Genomic DNA, 18013 nt, shown 5'->3' with positions numbered 1-18013 from the left:
CTCAAGCCTAGTAACAGACACACTATTTCTGACACTGATCCATATATGTCCCTAGATTCAGATACCAAGAACATGCAAATGGACCATTTAAAAAAAAATTTTAAATGTTTATTCTACGTCCTTATGGAATGAGTGACATAAAAAAATAAAAAAGTAAAAAAAAAAATTTTTTTTTATTTATTTTTTTACTTTTTTTTTTTTTTTTTTATGTCACTCATTCCATAAGGACGTAGAATAAACACGGATGGAAGAGCCGCACATTGACGGGCAAAGAGCCGCATGCGGCTCGCGAACCGCGGGTTGGCCACCCCTGGTCTAGCCCTTTACATCCATCTATCTAAATAATAATAAATTATAATGAATGCTACAATAACAACCTAAATTAAAATGTTGAGTTTGTGTCAGTCTGTCTGTGAAACTGAACTGAAAACGTAATGAACATATTTTGACCAGTCAATGGATGAAAGCAATCTGAACCTTACTGTCCTGTCCTCCTCCTCCCAAATGTCTCAAACACGAAACACCGTCTTTGATACCTGGAAAAGAAAATGTCAGCATTACCAGTAACTGGAAAGTGGTAACCATTACCGCATTCACAATTGAATATTTAGACTTGTTCTTGTTCATCTTGAGAAAAGCACTTTTTCCAATATGTCTCTTGCTCTGTTGCAGCGGCCATTTGAGAGGTAACCAGTTACACTGAATACCTCTTTCTGTATAAATAAATGCACCTTTAAAAAATATAGCTTCGTATCTTTTCAATGTAATGTAAATTATAACGGTAACCTCACGATACGAATTAATAAAGTAACTAATAGTAGTAACTTAAAGTGTGTATATGTGTTAATACTTAATGCCACACAACGTTACGTATGCCTTTGTTAATCATAACGTTGATGCAGTAGCGTATGGCATAGTGTTGGTTGTAACGGACATTGAGAATAACAGCAGCACTACTGCACACATTGAAATTGCGATTCTAACATTTTCAAATCGATGCAGTTGAATTGTCACCTTAGGTTACTGTTAATCAATCTGTTGGTCATTAATTGTGTTCGTCTGGCTCACACAGTCACAGTACGTTGGCTAGGTGTCACGTGGCTAGCGTTAGCAAGCATCAGGGGCCTAGCTAGCTAGTAGCTAGCAACAGACGGGCTAATCCACCACAAATGGCTCCATGGTATACTAGTCCATACAAATTATACTAGTCCATACAAATTAACTCTGTCATATGGTGCTAATGCATTTTCACATTTACCTGGATTTCCTTGTGGAATGTCTTCAGATGTCGTTTGAGATTAGTGGTGTTTTTTCCCTTAATTCGATGACCACATTTCTCCCCGGGCTGAGCGGGCTCTCCTCGTGTTTCACTTTTTTCAACAATACATTCTGTAGCTCCTTCGAGCTCTATATATCTAAAGTATGCCCAGAGGTCTGGTCTTCGTTTTCTTCCAAGCCCACGGGATAATGGGTCATTGTTGAGACGACCCTGTTGCTGTTGGCCCGCGGCCGCCATTGTCTGACTGAGGGGGGCGGCTCAGCTCAGTCAGCTGAGCTATTTGATAATGCCAGTAGGTATGCCACCTACTGGGCTTTCGACCTCCGTGCTTGTGCTGTGTGAGGGAAAGAATGAGCCAAAGCCCACGCGCTGCTTTGGCTGCAGTCACAGCCGGAAACGGAAATACTGAAATAATAATGTGAATTATTCGAAAAGTTATAGTCACGTTAGCGTGACATGGTCTTCAATAACGTGACGTCACAAAGAGCAGAAGAATTTTGCCAAAACAAACCAATAGTAGTATCCAGCTGCAGAACGGCAGACTAGCCACACTCACTTTTAATTTTTATTTTTTTTAATCCCAATTTCTCACATTACATTCACCCTGAATGTTGACGTTATCCAGGTGAAAAGTTAACTTCATTCAAGCGAGGCATTGCAATCCTTGACATAAATCATTTGATGTATAATTAAATCAAAGGAAATGCGTTTGAGTCTGATGTGGCTGGTCTGCCGTTCTGCAGCTGGATACTATTGGTTTGTTTTGGCAAAATTCTTATGCTCTGTGTGACAATAAATAAATGAATGATGATGCAATTTAAAACCAAAACTAAGGCCTCAGTATGAGTTTAAGACGTGAACATGGTCATGCTTGTTGAAAAAAAATAAATAAATAAAAAAAAAATATATATATATTATTATCGGATCGGGAAAGATCGGTATCGGTAGATACTCAAAATCACATGATCGGATCGGGAGCAAAAAAACCTGATCGGGACATCCCTAATTGTGTGTTATCTCTCCACTCCATGCTATGGTAGTGCTTTTGCCAGCACAGGAGATACGATTACAATTTATTTTTTATATACATATTTAAAACGATATCTTCCTTTTGAATAAAATAGGCTCAGGAATCAGGCTTGTTAAAGCTAATTGGCCTAATCCATGTCAAAAAGAGTAGCCTATAGTAAATGTATACACACACACACACACAAGAGAGAGGGAGAATAGCTTATAGCAGACTTAATGATTTTACAATATTTATAAATTATTATATAATTTAACTATCCAGTTCGTTTTTATAGTGTAACGTTTGGCTACTTTATTGAACGTAGAGTGAGAAAGAGAGAGAGAGAGACAGGCTCAGCCCCCCCCCCCCTTTCCACACTATTGGAACTCCACGAAACTAATTTCTCCTGTATCTGTGAGCTATTTAGCTTAGCTTAGTTAGCAGCTAACGTTAGTTAAAGGGGACATGCATTGCTATTCCTTGCATTATTTGGGAAACTTTACACAATTCCTGTGGAAGACATCTGTCCTTTTTACTAACTGAACGAATGAATGATTGTATATATTTTTTCTTTGTTTATACTGTTATCGCAGAATGATGCAGCACTGATGTTTCAAGTAAATTTTCCCCTCTGGGACAATAACGTTTATTCTTATCTTATAACACCCGTCCGTTACTATGACATTATTTATCAGTACATACAATGTATCCATGCCTGTAGCTAGATGCTGAAAAACAGGGATAGTATATGTATTGTGTGTAGGGATGTCCCGATCCGATCACGTGATCGGGGCCGATCACGTGATTTTCCGAAGATTACAAGATTACAAACATCACAAAACAAACTGGTCAGACTACTACTTGACCTTACCCCCAGAACCCACCTCACCCCTGCCCACTTTGACAACCTAGGATGGCTTAGAGTAGACGACAGAGTACAGCAACTTGCAATGGGCCTGGTCTACAAGATACATTATACGACTAAGGTACCCATGTACATGTCAAAATACTCCCCAAAGGTCAGTGAATACCACAATCGCTACACCAGAGGAAGCTCAACAAATCATGTTAAACCCAGATTCGGCTCAAACAAGGGACTAAACACGTTTCGCAATTATGCCACATCAATGTGGAACGCCCTACCCAAAGCTGTAAAGGAATGTGAATCCCTACCCACATTCAAAACCGCTCTTAAAGAGCACCTACGGGAGGCTGCAATTCGAAACTGGCCACCGTAAATGCCCAAATCCCCCACCACCTCCTAATAGACAGTCTCCTCCCCACCGCATGTATATATTCCCTCCCCGCCGTATGTATATTTCTCTCCCACCCACCCCCTCCAAATGTACAGTCTCCACCCCATCATATGTATATACTCTGTCAGGATCTAGGGGTAACGGTACTGTATATTTGAATACCGTTTGTCACAAATGTATCGGTACTAAATACCTATATGTCCCTATACCATAAATGTCATGTATGTTGTGTATGTCATAAATGTCTATGAATTGAAAATGGGGGACCCTGATGGAAACAAGACAAACGTCTTTCTCAGGTCTGCATCCCCTTAACAATTGTGTGTATTGAGCCGTACTGTATTGTACCCATTCTGCAATCTGTTAAATAAAGTTTTCATTCATTGTTTTATATTTCTAATGAAGTACTCAAAAGCATCATTTTTCAGCCTCAGGATTTCAGGCTGTTATTGGATGGGCTCCGCCCATAAGCACTTTCAGTGACAGTCACCCACACATAGGGTTGGGCACCGAGAACTGGTTCTAATAGGAACCGGTTCCTAACTTCTGGTTCTGGAATAGTATGAAAAAAAAGAATCTCCTGTGAAATAAGCTGTGACCTGTTTTGACCTGCACCTCAAAGAATCGGAATCGAGAATCGTTTAGTACTGGAATCGAAATGGAGAATTGGAACCGGAATCGTTCAAATCCAAACAATGCCCAACCCTGAGCGTGATACATGCGAGAGAGAGAACGAGCAAGCAAGAGAGAGAGGAGAGATGTGTCCCAGACACACACGCAGTCATGTTTGTGTGTAAATGCTCCGACGAGGGAGAGAGATTGCGCACACACATTTACACACACTTCTGCACGGTCCCGCCGGTCCCTCTCTCTCTCGCTCGTTCTCTGCCTCTGTCAAAACCCGTTTGAGGAAGTGTCGGGTTACACTATGCGCTACAACCATAGAGGGGGCGTTACTGCAAATCAGTACCTTATTCACGCCAGCAATACTGTCAAATCAGAACAGCTTAGTTGAGTGAGGGAAGATCTCGTGAACGCGAGACTAGACTGATGAGTCAATATGATAATTAACGACACAGACCACATTGATATAATCCCCAATTGCTAGGATACAATGCTAAACACTGGAAAAGGCCATTTATAATGCATGGGACCTTTATGGTTTTTACCGCAATGTTTATTTATTTATTAGACCCGTTGCTTGCAGAGTTTACATAGAAACAGCACGACTCGCAAGAGGAGTTGGCACAGGCTGTCATAGCTTTTAAACCTGAAGGTGGCGGGTATTGGGCTCAGCCCCTCCCTTTCAGCTGGAGTTGACGTGAAACATCAAATGCGAGTGAACGCGCACTGTCGAGTCCTGGCTCTAGGCAGAATCACAAATAGTCGATTAAGAGAAGTTATATATATTTCTAATGTGATTCATTGCGCACTAGTTAGATTACACGTTGCGAATGTTATGACTTTGAAAGTCTGCCATTTCCACCGCAAAAGGCATTGGGGCGGCTTTGGCTCAGGGGTAGAGCGGGTCGTCCAATGATCGAAGGGTTGGTGGTTCGAATCCCGCTCAAGCCCATGTCCATCCCATCGCCGTTGTGTCCTTGGGCAAGACACTTAACCTACTTGCCTCGTATGAATGTGTATGCATGTGAATGAATGTTGGTGGTGGTCGGAGGGGCCGTAGGCGATGATTATTCGCCACGCTTCCGTGAGTCTGCCTCAGGGCAGCTCTGGCTGCAATTGTAGCTTACCACCACCGGTATGACTGTGTATGAACGAATAATGGACTCTGTGAAGCGCTCTGGGTGCCATGAAGAGCGCTATATAAATCCAAGTCATTATTATTATTATTATACAAGTAACAACAATATGATGCTTTGATCATGAATATGCAAATCGATGAAACTTCATAGTCGACATGGTCGACGAATCGTGACAGCCCTAGTAAATTGTAATGAACCAAAGGAGAATATAAATTATATATATTTTTTTCATCTTTGATGGTGAATAACCATGCTGACAATGGCTAAAAGATGCAACTGAGCTCATTCAGCTACTTCTTAAGATCAAGTATAGTCAATATCTAAACTAATTAACAATGGGCAGATCATTTACTGGGGCTTTTGTAGATGCAGTACTGGATTTTGCCATCCGGACACATGCAATATGAATGTAGAATATAAAATGCCAGGCCTATAAATGGCTTTATAGGGTCATGTGAGGAATCATTTGAAAGGCCAGAATCTCCTCTATTATAATACCATAGTTAAATATGTAACCCTCTTACATAGAAACTAAATCACCTATTCTTTCTTTCCTTCCTCTGACACTCTTCTCCATCACTATCTCCCTCCAGATAGCTGTCCTGTCAGGCCTGGGAAGAAACCAAGAGTTAATGTACTATAGGCTACTCTTTTTTTTTAGTTTTTTTTTACATGGATTAGGCTAATTAGCTTTAACAATCTTGATTCCTGAGCCTATTTTAATAAGGAAGATTTGATTGATTTAAATATGTTTATAGCCTATATATAATTTTTTTTATCATATCTCCTGTGCTGGCACAAGCACTACCATAGCGTGGAGTTGAGAAATAACACACAATACATATAATAACTCATGGAGATAAACTAAAACGCTATTTATAATTTTTGGCCAGTAAAAATATATCTGGCTGGTAATTTTATCTAAAGCTAAAAAGTTAATTTTGTTCCCTGAATGAAAAACACCATTTAGCTACAGTATGTATGTAATAGAGCTGCCGCAGTATCGGTATTACCGCGGTATCGCTGTGACATCACGCCCACCGCAGAGTTTGGCTGAATACCGCATCACTGCTGTTTTTTATAATAATAATAAAGTACCCTGCTCTCGTCGGGCTTGCGGCTCTGCAGATATACCCTACTCCTCTGTCAAGGTTCCAAGCGACCCTATTGGGTACCAGAAAAGTCACATGAAACACTGCAGACCACTGATTGGTCAGAAGAGAGACGTGTCACACGTTGGAGCGTCCTGCAGTGTGTTACCACCAATCGGCAAGCGCGTATTAGGTTTTTACTTCCTGAATGTCAGCCATTTATCAGAGCTCACAACACGGCTAATACGTTAGCTCCCGCCGGAGACCGGAGTGGCTTACCGTCGCTCCTCAGGGGGAACGAGGCATAATGATTTTACTGCAACAAATGTTATAATAAAAGCCCTTCGTTCTATACACTTGTCTGATTGAAAACTTTATTAACAGACCGCAGAATGGGCACAACTCGGCACGCTCTGAGCAAAGAAAGGAACTGAGATATGAATTGAGTAACGCTTGCCTTGCTATGGTCCGGTAAAAACGCTGATGTTATTGAACGTGTAACTATATAACGTTAATGCCACAAAACGAATGCCTTTGTAATCATAAGTAGTAACGTTATAATAATCATAATAAGAAGAAGAAAGGGTCGGGGGGGTAACACAACCAGAGGGGAGACTTCGAATCCGTGTTTCACTTTTAATAACGAATGCGTGCTTGCCGAATCACAAACAATATTCATGCTGCAAAGTCATCCTCTAAAGATAGACATTTAGACTAGAGGCAGGCTATATGCTATAAAGAGTAGACTACAAAAAAAAAATGCATTTCAAACTTTTTATTTTTATTTTTTTTGTGTAATAACCGCAGCGGTAGGAAATATTTTGCAAATTTGTGCGGTAAGGAAAACATTAATACCGCGGCAGCTCTAGTATGTAATGATAAATAATGTCATAGTAACGGGCCGTTGTTATATTATTTCAAAATAATAAAGTAGCTATAATGAGTCAATAGATAAAAAGCAGTTCATTATAACTAAATGTTATTTCTGTTGTAAAACTAAACTAAAGTCTAAACTTCTCAATTTCAATAAATTATTGTTACCACACAAACTAAAACTCCTCCCTACCTCCCTCTCCCAAACTACTCCTACAACAATTTATTTTAATGTTGCATGATCATTTTTAAGTTTAAATATAAACATTATCTGGCCATCCTCAGTACTATCAAACTCCTCTGACCTCATCTGGTCTTTCTACAGACCAGAGATGGGACGCGAGCATGCACGAGCACACACACACACAAAGGGAGAATGGCTTATAGCAGACTTAATGAATTTAGAATGTTTCAGCTAATGAAATTAAATGTTTATCATCAACTATCCAGTTCATTTTTATATATATTTTTTTGCTTGACACATTGGACCCATTGCTTGCGGTGGTCTGTCTATTATGAAATACCAATTGCGCGTCATTGAAGGTCCGCGCTGTCTGTGTCTATTATGAAATAACAATTGCGCGTCATTGGAATTCTGATTATTTTCTAACTACCCATGTGACCTAAGGATACTAGTAAAAAAAATTGAAATATTAAATTGCAAATAGAATCGATTTGTTGTTTTTCTGGTAAAATAATAGTTTAGATTAACACATTGACGACCAAAGTCCCGCGGCGATTTATAGTCCAGAGGACCGAGCTTTGTCAACAAACCGATGTACTTTCTAACAGCTATATATATACTTTATAGTAGGGGTGCACCGATATATCGGTCGGGTATCGGTATCGGCCGATAAGTGCCTTGTTGACTGCTATCGGCCGATAAGCTCAAATGTGCCGATAGCAGTCGCCAATAAATAACCATCAATGTGTAGCGTCAAAAGGCAAAAAAAATAAAAGTTCACTCGCGACCTACCTGCACAACGCCCGCCGTCCCCCACACACACACACACAAGCTACTGCATCAGTTACTACTTATGATTAACAAGGCATTCGTTTTGTGGCATTAACGTTATATAGTTAGTGTTACACGGACAATAACATCAGCATATTATTATTACCCATAGCAAGGCATTACTCCGAGTCCGTTCATAGCTCAGTTCCATTCCGTTGCAGCATGAGCTACCGGGAGGCAGAAGACTAACGTTACTGGTGAAAATGTGATTTACGTTGGAATACTCCTTGGCCAACTTGCTGTACTTTGCTTGCAGGTCTGCAGCCATTATTGCTGGATTATGAATAGCCCCAACTTTAGCCAACGTAACGTTATGGCTAAACCTTTAACATTAGTTAACGCTAGCTTTCGGTTAGCTGTTCAATGCTAATAACACAACCAAGCGAACCCATCAGAGCTCCCCATCAACACCGCTCTGTCGGGAGGATGGCATTTAAGAAGGTATCTGCTGTTAAAATGACAAACATTCGTTTTGTGGCATTAACGTTATATAGTTAGTTACACGTTCAATTACATCAGCATAGTATTTACCCGAAGATAGCAAGCAAGCCGTTCATAGCTCGGTTCCATTCCGTACCCAACTACCCATTCTGCAATCTGTTAATAAAGTTTTCAACCAGACAAATGTATAGAAAGGCTTTGTTTTATTATAACATTTGTTGCAGTAAAATCATTGTGTCTCGTTTGGCCATCCTGTGGAGCGCGCTGGTCGGCGGGCACTGCCGGGCAGCTAACGTATTAGCTTGTTGTGGTTCTGAGTTTGACTCGCATTCTCGCAAGCAGATCAATGGCGGCATGCCCCCGAAGTAGAAAATGAATAAACGCTTGCCGATTGGTGGTAAGAACAGCAGGAGGTGGGTGCTAGCGGTGTGGCGTAATTGGCCGAATCGACTGTCAATCAAAATGGTTCCATTGCATTGGTTGAAAGCTCTGGTTGAGAGAATAGTATCCCGCTGCAGGCCGCCAGAATGGTTCCATTGCATTGGTTGAAAGCTCTGGTTGAGAAAATAGTATCCCTCTGCAGGCCGCCAGACGATACTGGGAGATAGTGATACCATAAATTAAACATATTTCTTGATGTTTCCTTTTTTTAAGTAAGTAAAGAGGCCTACAAATACAAACATACACATACAAATATACAGTAGTTTCATTAAAAAAAAAAAAAAAATTAAAAAAAAAATTAAAAAAAAATTACAAATACTTATTTTTTGCCACAAGTATCGGTATCGGCCGATTGTGTTAGTTGAACAATCGGTATCGGTGGCCAATTTTCATATCGGTGCACCCCTACTTTATAGTATTGCTATCTGTCCATTATCATTGTCACTTGAGTGCATAAACCGTGCCTTCATAATGGCTTAAAGAAAATAAAAATCCATCGGTTGGTTGTCATTTTATAGCGCCGTGAATATAAGGTTTATTGCACTTTTCGCCTAGTCTTTTTTCTGGAAAGCTAGATATGAGGCTAAAAGCTAGTCACGTTATATCAAACGCCATTTCTGCTATATATATAAACGAATGAAATAAAACAAACTGTAGCATCCGGACTATTACAGAGCATCTATGGATGAAATGGGAGCGGCGGGCGACGCCGATTAATATTATTGATTAGCAATATAGTGTGCGTTCAATCAGCCATGTTCATTGATCGATCACGTTAGGTTTTAAAACAATGTCCAATCCAGCTGTAATTTGGGGGAATAGTATCCTACCGTCAGGCCATGTGATCGCCGGCAGCATTTCGTCAGTAGTCATCGGAATCTGGTAGATCGATATGTCCATTGGCTAATCATAAATCCCATTATTCCAGGCTGAAATATGCGTTCGGTAACGGGATCAAAGATGGCGGGTGTTCGTTTGGAATCGAGGCTCAAATGAAACGCCCACAGATAGTAAACATTTCTTTTTTTTCAATCACCCTCAATGATACTGCAGTGGAGCGATGGCGCCCCTAAGCGGATCTGGCCGGTATTTCATGTTTCGAAAATCAAATATGCGGGTAGGTCCTGCAAGTTGATGGCGGACGTTAATACCGTTATAAATATGGAATAAAACAATAACAACTCGCCACGAGTTAACTCGTGGGTCTGGTCCACAATGCATGGCACCGTAACACGTATATATACGTGGACGGTCCTTAAAGTGTTAATCAATAAAAAATTATCTTTAGTTGCAGTTTAGTGTTGGTGCCATGTACAGGAGTTCAGTCGTAGGTGAAGAGGTATTCAGCATAATTATGCTTCCAAATAAAAGGAGAAAAGACAAAGTGCCTTTAATTTTTATTTAGTTTACACTCATGATTATTAAAAAGTAGTCATGGATTATGTGGTTATTTTGTAGACTAATGTTTCATCCAATTTACAGAAATTTTACTATATTGCGATATAAACTCAAAAAAAGTTCGGAAACGTTATTTCGGTTGATTATTCCTCCCCTTTAATAATACCAATTGGTGTTGTATTTTATATCTTTGGAAAGGCTGATTAGTCACCTTTACAACGAGGTACAACTTGTAAGGATTGTGCATTCGTGGAATGAGCAACACAGCTAACCGTGTGGGTAGTGGCCCAAAATAATTTACCAAAATCCCCTGCAAGGCCCGTTTGGTATTATTGGTATTATGGTATTATTAAAGGAGAGGAATAATCAACCGAAATAACGTTTCTGAAACTTTTTTGAGGAGTTTATATTGTTACTGAGATATGAAATTTCCCATAGCGTGATATAAGGTTTGATCCATAAGGTGACACTTAAATCTGTCATAACCTGAGACTAAAGGGGCTTTTGTCCCGGACTAAATTTAAAACCGACCTTAACCATAGCCATGATGTAACCACTCCTGCTCCAGAAACTGTTGACTAACTGGTGCTTGAAACAAAGTGGTTTAAGTCTACAACTGTAGATGACTCTGGACTACACTGTGTTCTTAAACTATGTAAAACCCAGCTACGTACCATTATAAACCTCTTACATGGAAATTAAAGCTGAATAAATCACCAAATCTCTCCTTCCTCTGACACTCTTCTCCATCCAGATAGCTGTCCTGTCAGGCCTGGGAAGAAACCAAGAGGCTTGGATGGAAGAAAAGGTCTCTGCTGTGACCAGTGTGGAAAAAGCTTCAGTTCAAAGAGCAATCTCAATAAACACCAGCACATTCACACAAGGAGAGAAGCCCTACACCTGTGACCAGTGTGGAAAAAGCTTCAGTTCAAAGATGAATCTCGATAAACACCAACGCATTCACACAGGAAAGAAACCCTACTCCTGTGACCAGTGTGAGAAGAGATTTAGTCAACCGAGTGGTCTGAAATTACACCAGATAATTCACACAGGAGAGAAGCCCTATTCCTGTGACCAGTGTGAGAAGAGCTTTAGTCTACTGTCTCATCTGAAAACACACCAGAGAATTCACACAGGAGAGAAGCCCTACTCCTGTGACCAGTGTGAGAAGAGCTTTAGGCAACTGTCTACTCTGAAATCACACCAGATAATTCACACAGGAGAGAAGCCCTACTCCTGTGACCAGTGTGAGAAGAGCTTTAGTAGGCTGTCTCATCTGAAATCACACCAGATAATTCACACAGGATGGAAGCCCTACTTCTGTGACCAGTGTGAGAAGAGCTTTAGTAGGCTGTCTCATCTGAAATCACACCAGAGAATTCACACAGGAGAGAAGCCCTACTCATGTGACCAGTGTGGGAAGAGCTTTAATCAGGGAAATCATCTGAAATCACACCAGAGAATTCACACAGGAGAAAAGCCCTACTCTTGTGACCAGTGTGAGAAGAGCTTTAGGTGTCAAGATGGTCTGAAAAAACACCAGGGAAATCACACAGGACGGAAGCCTTATTGTTGTGACCAGTGTGAGAAGAGCTTTAGTCAACTGCATAGTCTGAAATCACACCAAAGAATTCACACAGGAGAGAAGCCCTACTCCTGTGACCAGTGTGAGAAGAGCTTTAGTCTACGGTCTACTCTGAAATCACACCAGATAATTCACACAGGATGGAAGCCCTACTTTTGTGACCAGTGTGAGAAGAGCTTTAGTAGGCTGTCTCATCTGAAATCACACCAGATAATTCACACAGGATGGAAGCCCTACTTCTGTGACCAGTGTGAGAAGAGCTTTAGTCATCTGTCTAGTCTTAAATCACACCAGAGAATTCACACAGGAGAGAAGCCCTACTCATGTGACCAGTGTGGGAAGAGCTTTAATCAAGGAAATCATCTGAAATCACACCACAGAATTCACACAGGAGAAAAGCCCTACTCATGTGACCAGTGTGAGAAGAGCTTTAGTTGTCAAGATGGTCTGAAAAAACACCAGGTAATTCACACAGGACGGAAGCCTTATTGTTGTGACCAGTGTGAGAAGAGCTTTAGTCGACTGCATAGTCTGAAATCACACCAAAGAATTCACACAGGAGAGAAGCCCTACTCCTGTGACCAGTGTGAGAAGAGCTTTCGTCGACGGTCTGCTCTGAAATCACACCAGATAATTCACACAAGAGAGAAGCCACATCATTGTGGTCTGTGTGAGAAGAGATTCAGTAGATTAGGATATTTGAGAAAACATGAGAAAATTCACTTGGGAGAGAAGATTCAGGGAAATGTCAACCCTGTCTATTCACCTGCACATTAGAGGAGATGAACCCTACTGCTGGACCAGTGTTAGAAGAGTTCCACTCATAATGAATGTGTGGCCCAGTGTGGAAAACACTTCAGTACGTCATTACAGCTTTACAGCATTATCAGTCCATCAACAATCATAAGAATAATAGTGGTAGTAATATTCGACCGTTCAAGCTTTTGTCCTGCACAGAAGTTTCTGTGAGAGAGAAGCAGTACTATAGACACAGTTTTCATTGACAACAACAGTTGTGTTTCTGTCGCTCTGAGGAGTGAGACAGACGGTGTGGATGTTCCTGGGACAATGTGTCATTGGTATAAGAGTGAACACACATTGTTCTAGTGTTTTACATACTGGGATCATAGGAACTTTCTGACCTCAGTATGGGGTGACCAGAGCCAAGCTAGTTAACAAACATGTGGTGTACACACTGGAGGGGAAAACTGCTTCTGGTATGGACTCATATTTTTATGTGGACACTAGTGATTTTAACTAATGGCACACATATTGTCCTGAATTTCCCCAAGGGGATCAATAAAGGAATATCTTATCTTATGTCAACATTCCTAGTTGGGCATGGTTTTTTTTACTTTCACAGGATGTGTTTATTTTAGAGTAATGTTCCATGTATTGTCTTTTTCTAGATGTTTCTCCTACCATATAACTGCTTGTGGGTTTATGGGAATTGCAGAGCAACCTGTTGCACAAGTAACTAACTATTTTGTCATTATTGTGTGTATATTGACGAGTAATGACCTTACTAATGATGAAACTATCAAAACATTATAGGGTTGGAATCAATTCACTTCAAATTCAATCAATTAAAATTTAAACAAATTGTTTACTTTCTGATAGAACATCCATTCACATTTACTTGTCATTAGGTTGGATAGTAAAACCTTTTCATGACAACTTGTAAAATACTTAAAATAAAATTGACATCTTGAATTAAAAAGTGAATTGATCCCAACTTTGAAATATTCTCATTTGAATGTATGATTAGCTAATAATATGGATGAATTATAAGTGTCAAGATAAGTGGAAAGGTGTGAATTGAGATCTCAGATGTCAACTGTATCTCAAGTGATAATTAAATATTACATTTGAACCTACTTTGTATGAAAGGCTTCATCTTCTGAATGCAAAAATGATAATTTTTTGAAAATAGCGGTTCAACCTTGAATTCTGGTCCGAAGGGTCGTCTCCGAGTGAGAAATTACATCTATCTCCACCTTTATGTAATGGAGATACATGAGCTGTATATATATTTATAAACTGACTTCATGAAACTAGAGATATGGGGCATTAAGAGAGTTTTCGGGACCACCGATTCATTATGCTGTGGTGGGTTATGTCGTGGCCCAAATGGACATACGATCTACCAGATGGCAATCGAATAATTGGAATAATCTTTCTGGAATCCCACCGGTCACATGTAAGAGAAATTTAACGTCAATTTCAGCTTGATTGTGCCTTGTTTTCATAGCCATCAGGGTATGGGGTTGTACTAACGAATGCCGTTATTGACAATCAATTAATCAGAAACGACCCCCCCCCCCCCCCCCCCCCGCTTTCATGCATTCATGATGGAACATAATACCGATCATATGCATTTGAATCTTTAAGTGTAGCGTGTATAGGGACGAAATGCCAATGGATTTAATATAATACACGTATCTGGCTATTACTAGCCTCCCAGGAATTAGCCAAATCTGGACCTTGGAGAAGTTCTGTATTGAGAGATCGGCCTTCGTACGACGAGGAACAGTCAAAGACAACTCTGAGTTTTTTTCTTCTGTTTGTGGTAAACCCTGTGATGAGGTATATACCACACATGGCCGTCGTGCCTTTGGAGCTGCTCTTGCGGCACCTTTTCTGCATGCCTTTTAGCCAGTACCTTCTCCATAAAGGCCTTGTACTCTGCAGCATAAGCAGAATCTCTTTTGAACCTTTTGGCTAGGTTCACTGTGCGTTGCGCTGCCATTTGATAGTTGTCAGGCAGGACAACATCTTTGTCTCGAAAAGGCAAAGATAAGTTGTAGTGACCGTTTTTAAAAACAACAATTTGTTGCCAGGTCCATGAACCTCCTGTCCTCACATGACATCTCCCTTTTTTCTTCATGCTTCTTTTCAGGGAAGTCCTGGTTGTACTGCTTGATCAGCATATCCTTCAAATCTTCCATTGAGGCGATTAACTGACACTGACTTCGTTCCAGATTCCTCCATAGCAGAACAAGAGTTGAGCGGGCCATTGACCACCCATCCTAGCTGTGTCTTGACTGCATACGGTCCGTTTCCTTGACTATTTATTATTTGCCAGGGTTCCATGGCTTTCGGAACATCCATTCCTATTAGGATTTCAATGTCAGCCTCGATCTCATTTAATTGGATTCCACTGAGATAAGGCCAATTCTTCAGATCAGACTGGGTGAGTAGGTTTTCCTTCGAAACAGGAATCTTCGCTTGGGTGTATACTTTAGGCAAGTCAATCCATACATCACCCTCTAAATTGCCTACCTCAAGTCCTTTGAGCTCATAGCTCTTGACAGGTCTTTCCTGTCCCATTGTTCGTAGAAGAATTTGGGTTCTGCGTCCTTTGGCCTTCAGCCGATTCATGAGGTTTTCGGTGCAAAATGTAGCTGAGCTTCCTGGGTCAAGAAAAGCATAGGTTAAAATAGTATTGTTGTCTTTAGCGACTTTTAACTGAACCGGCACAATTGCTAGTGCGCATTCCTTGCCGGCCCCTGTTCCTTGATCTGCTGAGACTAATGCACTGTTGATTCTTGTTCCATTAGAATCTGTGGGAATCAGGTGTTGTGCAGTTTCCTGCTTTGAGCCTTTGCCATCAATATGCAGCAATGTTGGATGTATTCTCTGACATATCTGGCAATCTAGTTTCCTTTTGCACTCTTTGCTCATGTGACCTTTCTTTAAGCATCCAAAGCAGTGGCCATTCCTTTTTAGATGTTCCACTTTCTTCTCATGTGGCTCCGATTTAAACCGCAAACAATCCAATATTGCATGTTTGCCTTTGCAGAGACTGCATATGGTCGGAATAGCAACCCGAGTGCTTATGTGTTGCTGTACTTTGGCTGTTTGTTGTTTGGTACTGCACTCTCCAGCTGCTGCTGCTACCGTGGTAACAAAGCTACTGCCCCTTTTCTGTGCTCTCAAGTCGAATGTTTTGCTCTTTGAGATTAAGCTTTTAATCGGAGTTGGGTCTTTAATGTCTCCAAACACAGGGTGCAGTAAGATGTTAGCCTGTGCTTCCATAAATTCCACCAGATGTATGAATCAAGCTCTTATGTTTGTTTTTTGAAACTTTTCATAAGCTTTAGTCCGCCATCGTTCTCAGAGCTTGTATGGGAGCTTGGATAATATCAGCCTTAAATTGGATGTCACATCCAGTTCATCCATGTACTCCAAGTCTTGCATAGCATTGCAACATCCCCTCAGGTATAAGGCATATGAATGGAGTGATTTTCCATCATCTGCTTTAACAGCGGTCCAATTCAGTGCTTTATCCAGGTAAGCATTTGCGATCTTCATCTCGTCACCAAAATGTATCTTTAATTGTCGCATAGCCTCTGGATATCCTTTTTGCCCATTCATGTGCATGCAGCTGCTCACTATGGCTCTGGCTGAACCTGATGTGAATTGTTCAAGAAAGTAGAGCCTATCCTGGAAACAACTAGTCTTGTCCTCAATTGCATGTTTAAAAGCCAGCATGAAAGACTGGTAAAATAGCAGATTTCCGTCAAACACTGGGACCTCTCTTTTGGGAAGTAGGGAGAGATTTTGCTGTCTGATCATTAAATCAGCTATTTCATTTAGTTTTTGTACCATTGCACTGAGATCTCTATGAGAGACATTACTGACATCATGCTCTTCCTGCTGTGGAATAGATGCCTTTGTGGCTCCATGAGAACTACTGCTGATGTGTTCCACTGCCCTCTGCAGTGGGGTCTTAGGTATTGCAGTCAATTGAATGAATTCCATTGAAGTCAGTATTAAAGGGGAACTATTTTACTATTCCTAGCACTATTTGGGCAACTTTACACAATTCCTGTGAGTCTATTGAAGACATCTGTACGGTTTTTTTCAAAAAAAAATGCATTGGTTTATATTTCTAATCAAGTACTCAACCATAATTTTTCAGCCTCAAGAAATCAGGCTGTTATGGCCTGGCTCCGCCCATAAGCACTTTGAGTGACAGTCAGTCCAGAGAGAGAGAGAGAAAGTAAGTAAACACTCTGCGTGTCCTCCTGGGAGAGGGAGCCGGGAGGACACGCAGAGTGTTTACAGTTCTCTCTCTCTCGGTTCGGGAGCATGAGCTGTGGCGCAGCGCGGTGGTGGACTTCCTCGAGAGGGAGAAGGAGAGTGTTTACAGTTCTCTCGCTCTCGCTCGGCTGGCAGCTAGAGGGGAGCGGGTGTTATTATGCAAATACGTACCACCTGACGTCCCGAATACGCTAATTTTCAGATGACTCACTTGAGGGAGGGACATTATTGTGAGAGGAGAATTGGAAGAATGCGCCAAATCGAGAATTAGAGACATAGATCCTATTACTATAAGTCCACATAGCTAGAAAATAACCCTAAACACTGGAAAAGGTTCCATCATCATAATATTGATTCATAGCATCCATCTGTGATCCAGGCTCGTCATTGCTTAGAAGGACTTTAATCCTGGCATCTGCTGCTGCAATTTGTGCATCCAGCAAAATCTTTTCCATTTTTGATTTGATCATTGTTTCTTCCATTGCTGCCTTTGATTTGATCGTTGTTTCTTCCATTGCTGCCTTTGATTTGATCATCGTTTCTTCCAGTTTTAAAGTATGTATGTCCTTTAAAGCAGCAGACCTGGCCTGCAGTGATGCCTTTTCAGCGGCTGCCAGTTTAGCTGCAGAAGATACCTTAGAGGATGCTCTAGATGATTTAGAATATTTTGATGTTTTGGTTTTTGAAGATTTAGATGAGTGGGAGGATTTGGCTGTTGATGATGCTTTTACAAAGGAGATGTTGTCCTGTGGACAAACATTGGCTTGGTCATGTTGTTCAATGCGCCATGCTTGAACTTCCTTTAAAAAGTTTGTG

General features: G+C 40.8%; 1 protein-coding gene across 2 annotated transcripts in view; it reads left to right on the top strand.

The window, feature by feature from the left end:
- The window catches only part of LOC311228095 (uncharacterized protein), a 29760-nt gene extending 15816 nt beyond the window's left edge, over positions 1-13944 (top strand). For both annotated transcript variants that reach the window (XM_084314007.1, XM_084314008.1), the window contains exon 3: positions 11321-13944. In XM_084314007.1, the coding sequence (XP_084170133.1) occupies positions 11321-12928 (1608 nt within the window). In that variant the 3' untranslated portion in view covers positions 12929-13944. The remainder of the gene's footprint in view (positions 1-11320) is intronic.
- The last annotated feature ends 4069 nt before the right edge of the window (positions 13945-18013 follow it).

Source organism: Notolepis coatsorum (assembly GCF_963971535.1).
Source record: "Notolepis coatsorum genome assembly, chromosome: 5".
In the NCBI taxonomy this organism is placed as follows: Eukaryota; Metazoa; Chordata; class Actinopteri; order Aulopiformes; family Paralepididae; genus Notolepis; species Notolepis coatsorum.
Note: the sequence above shows the minus strand (reverse complement) of the source record. Positions and strands in the feature narration are given on the sequence as shown.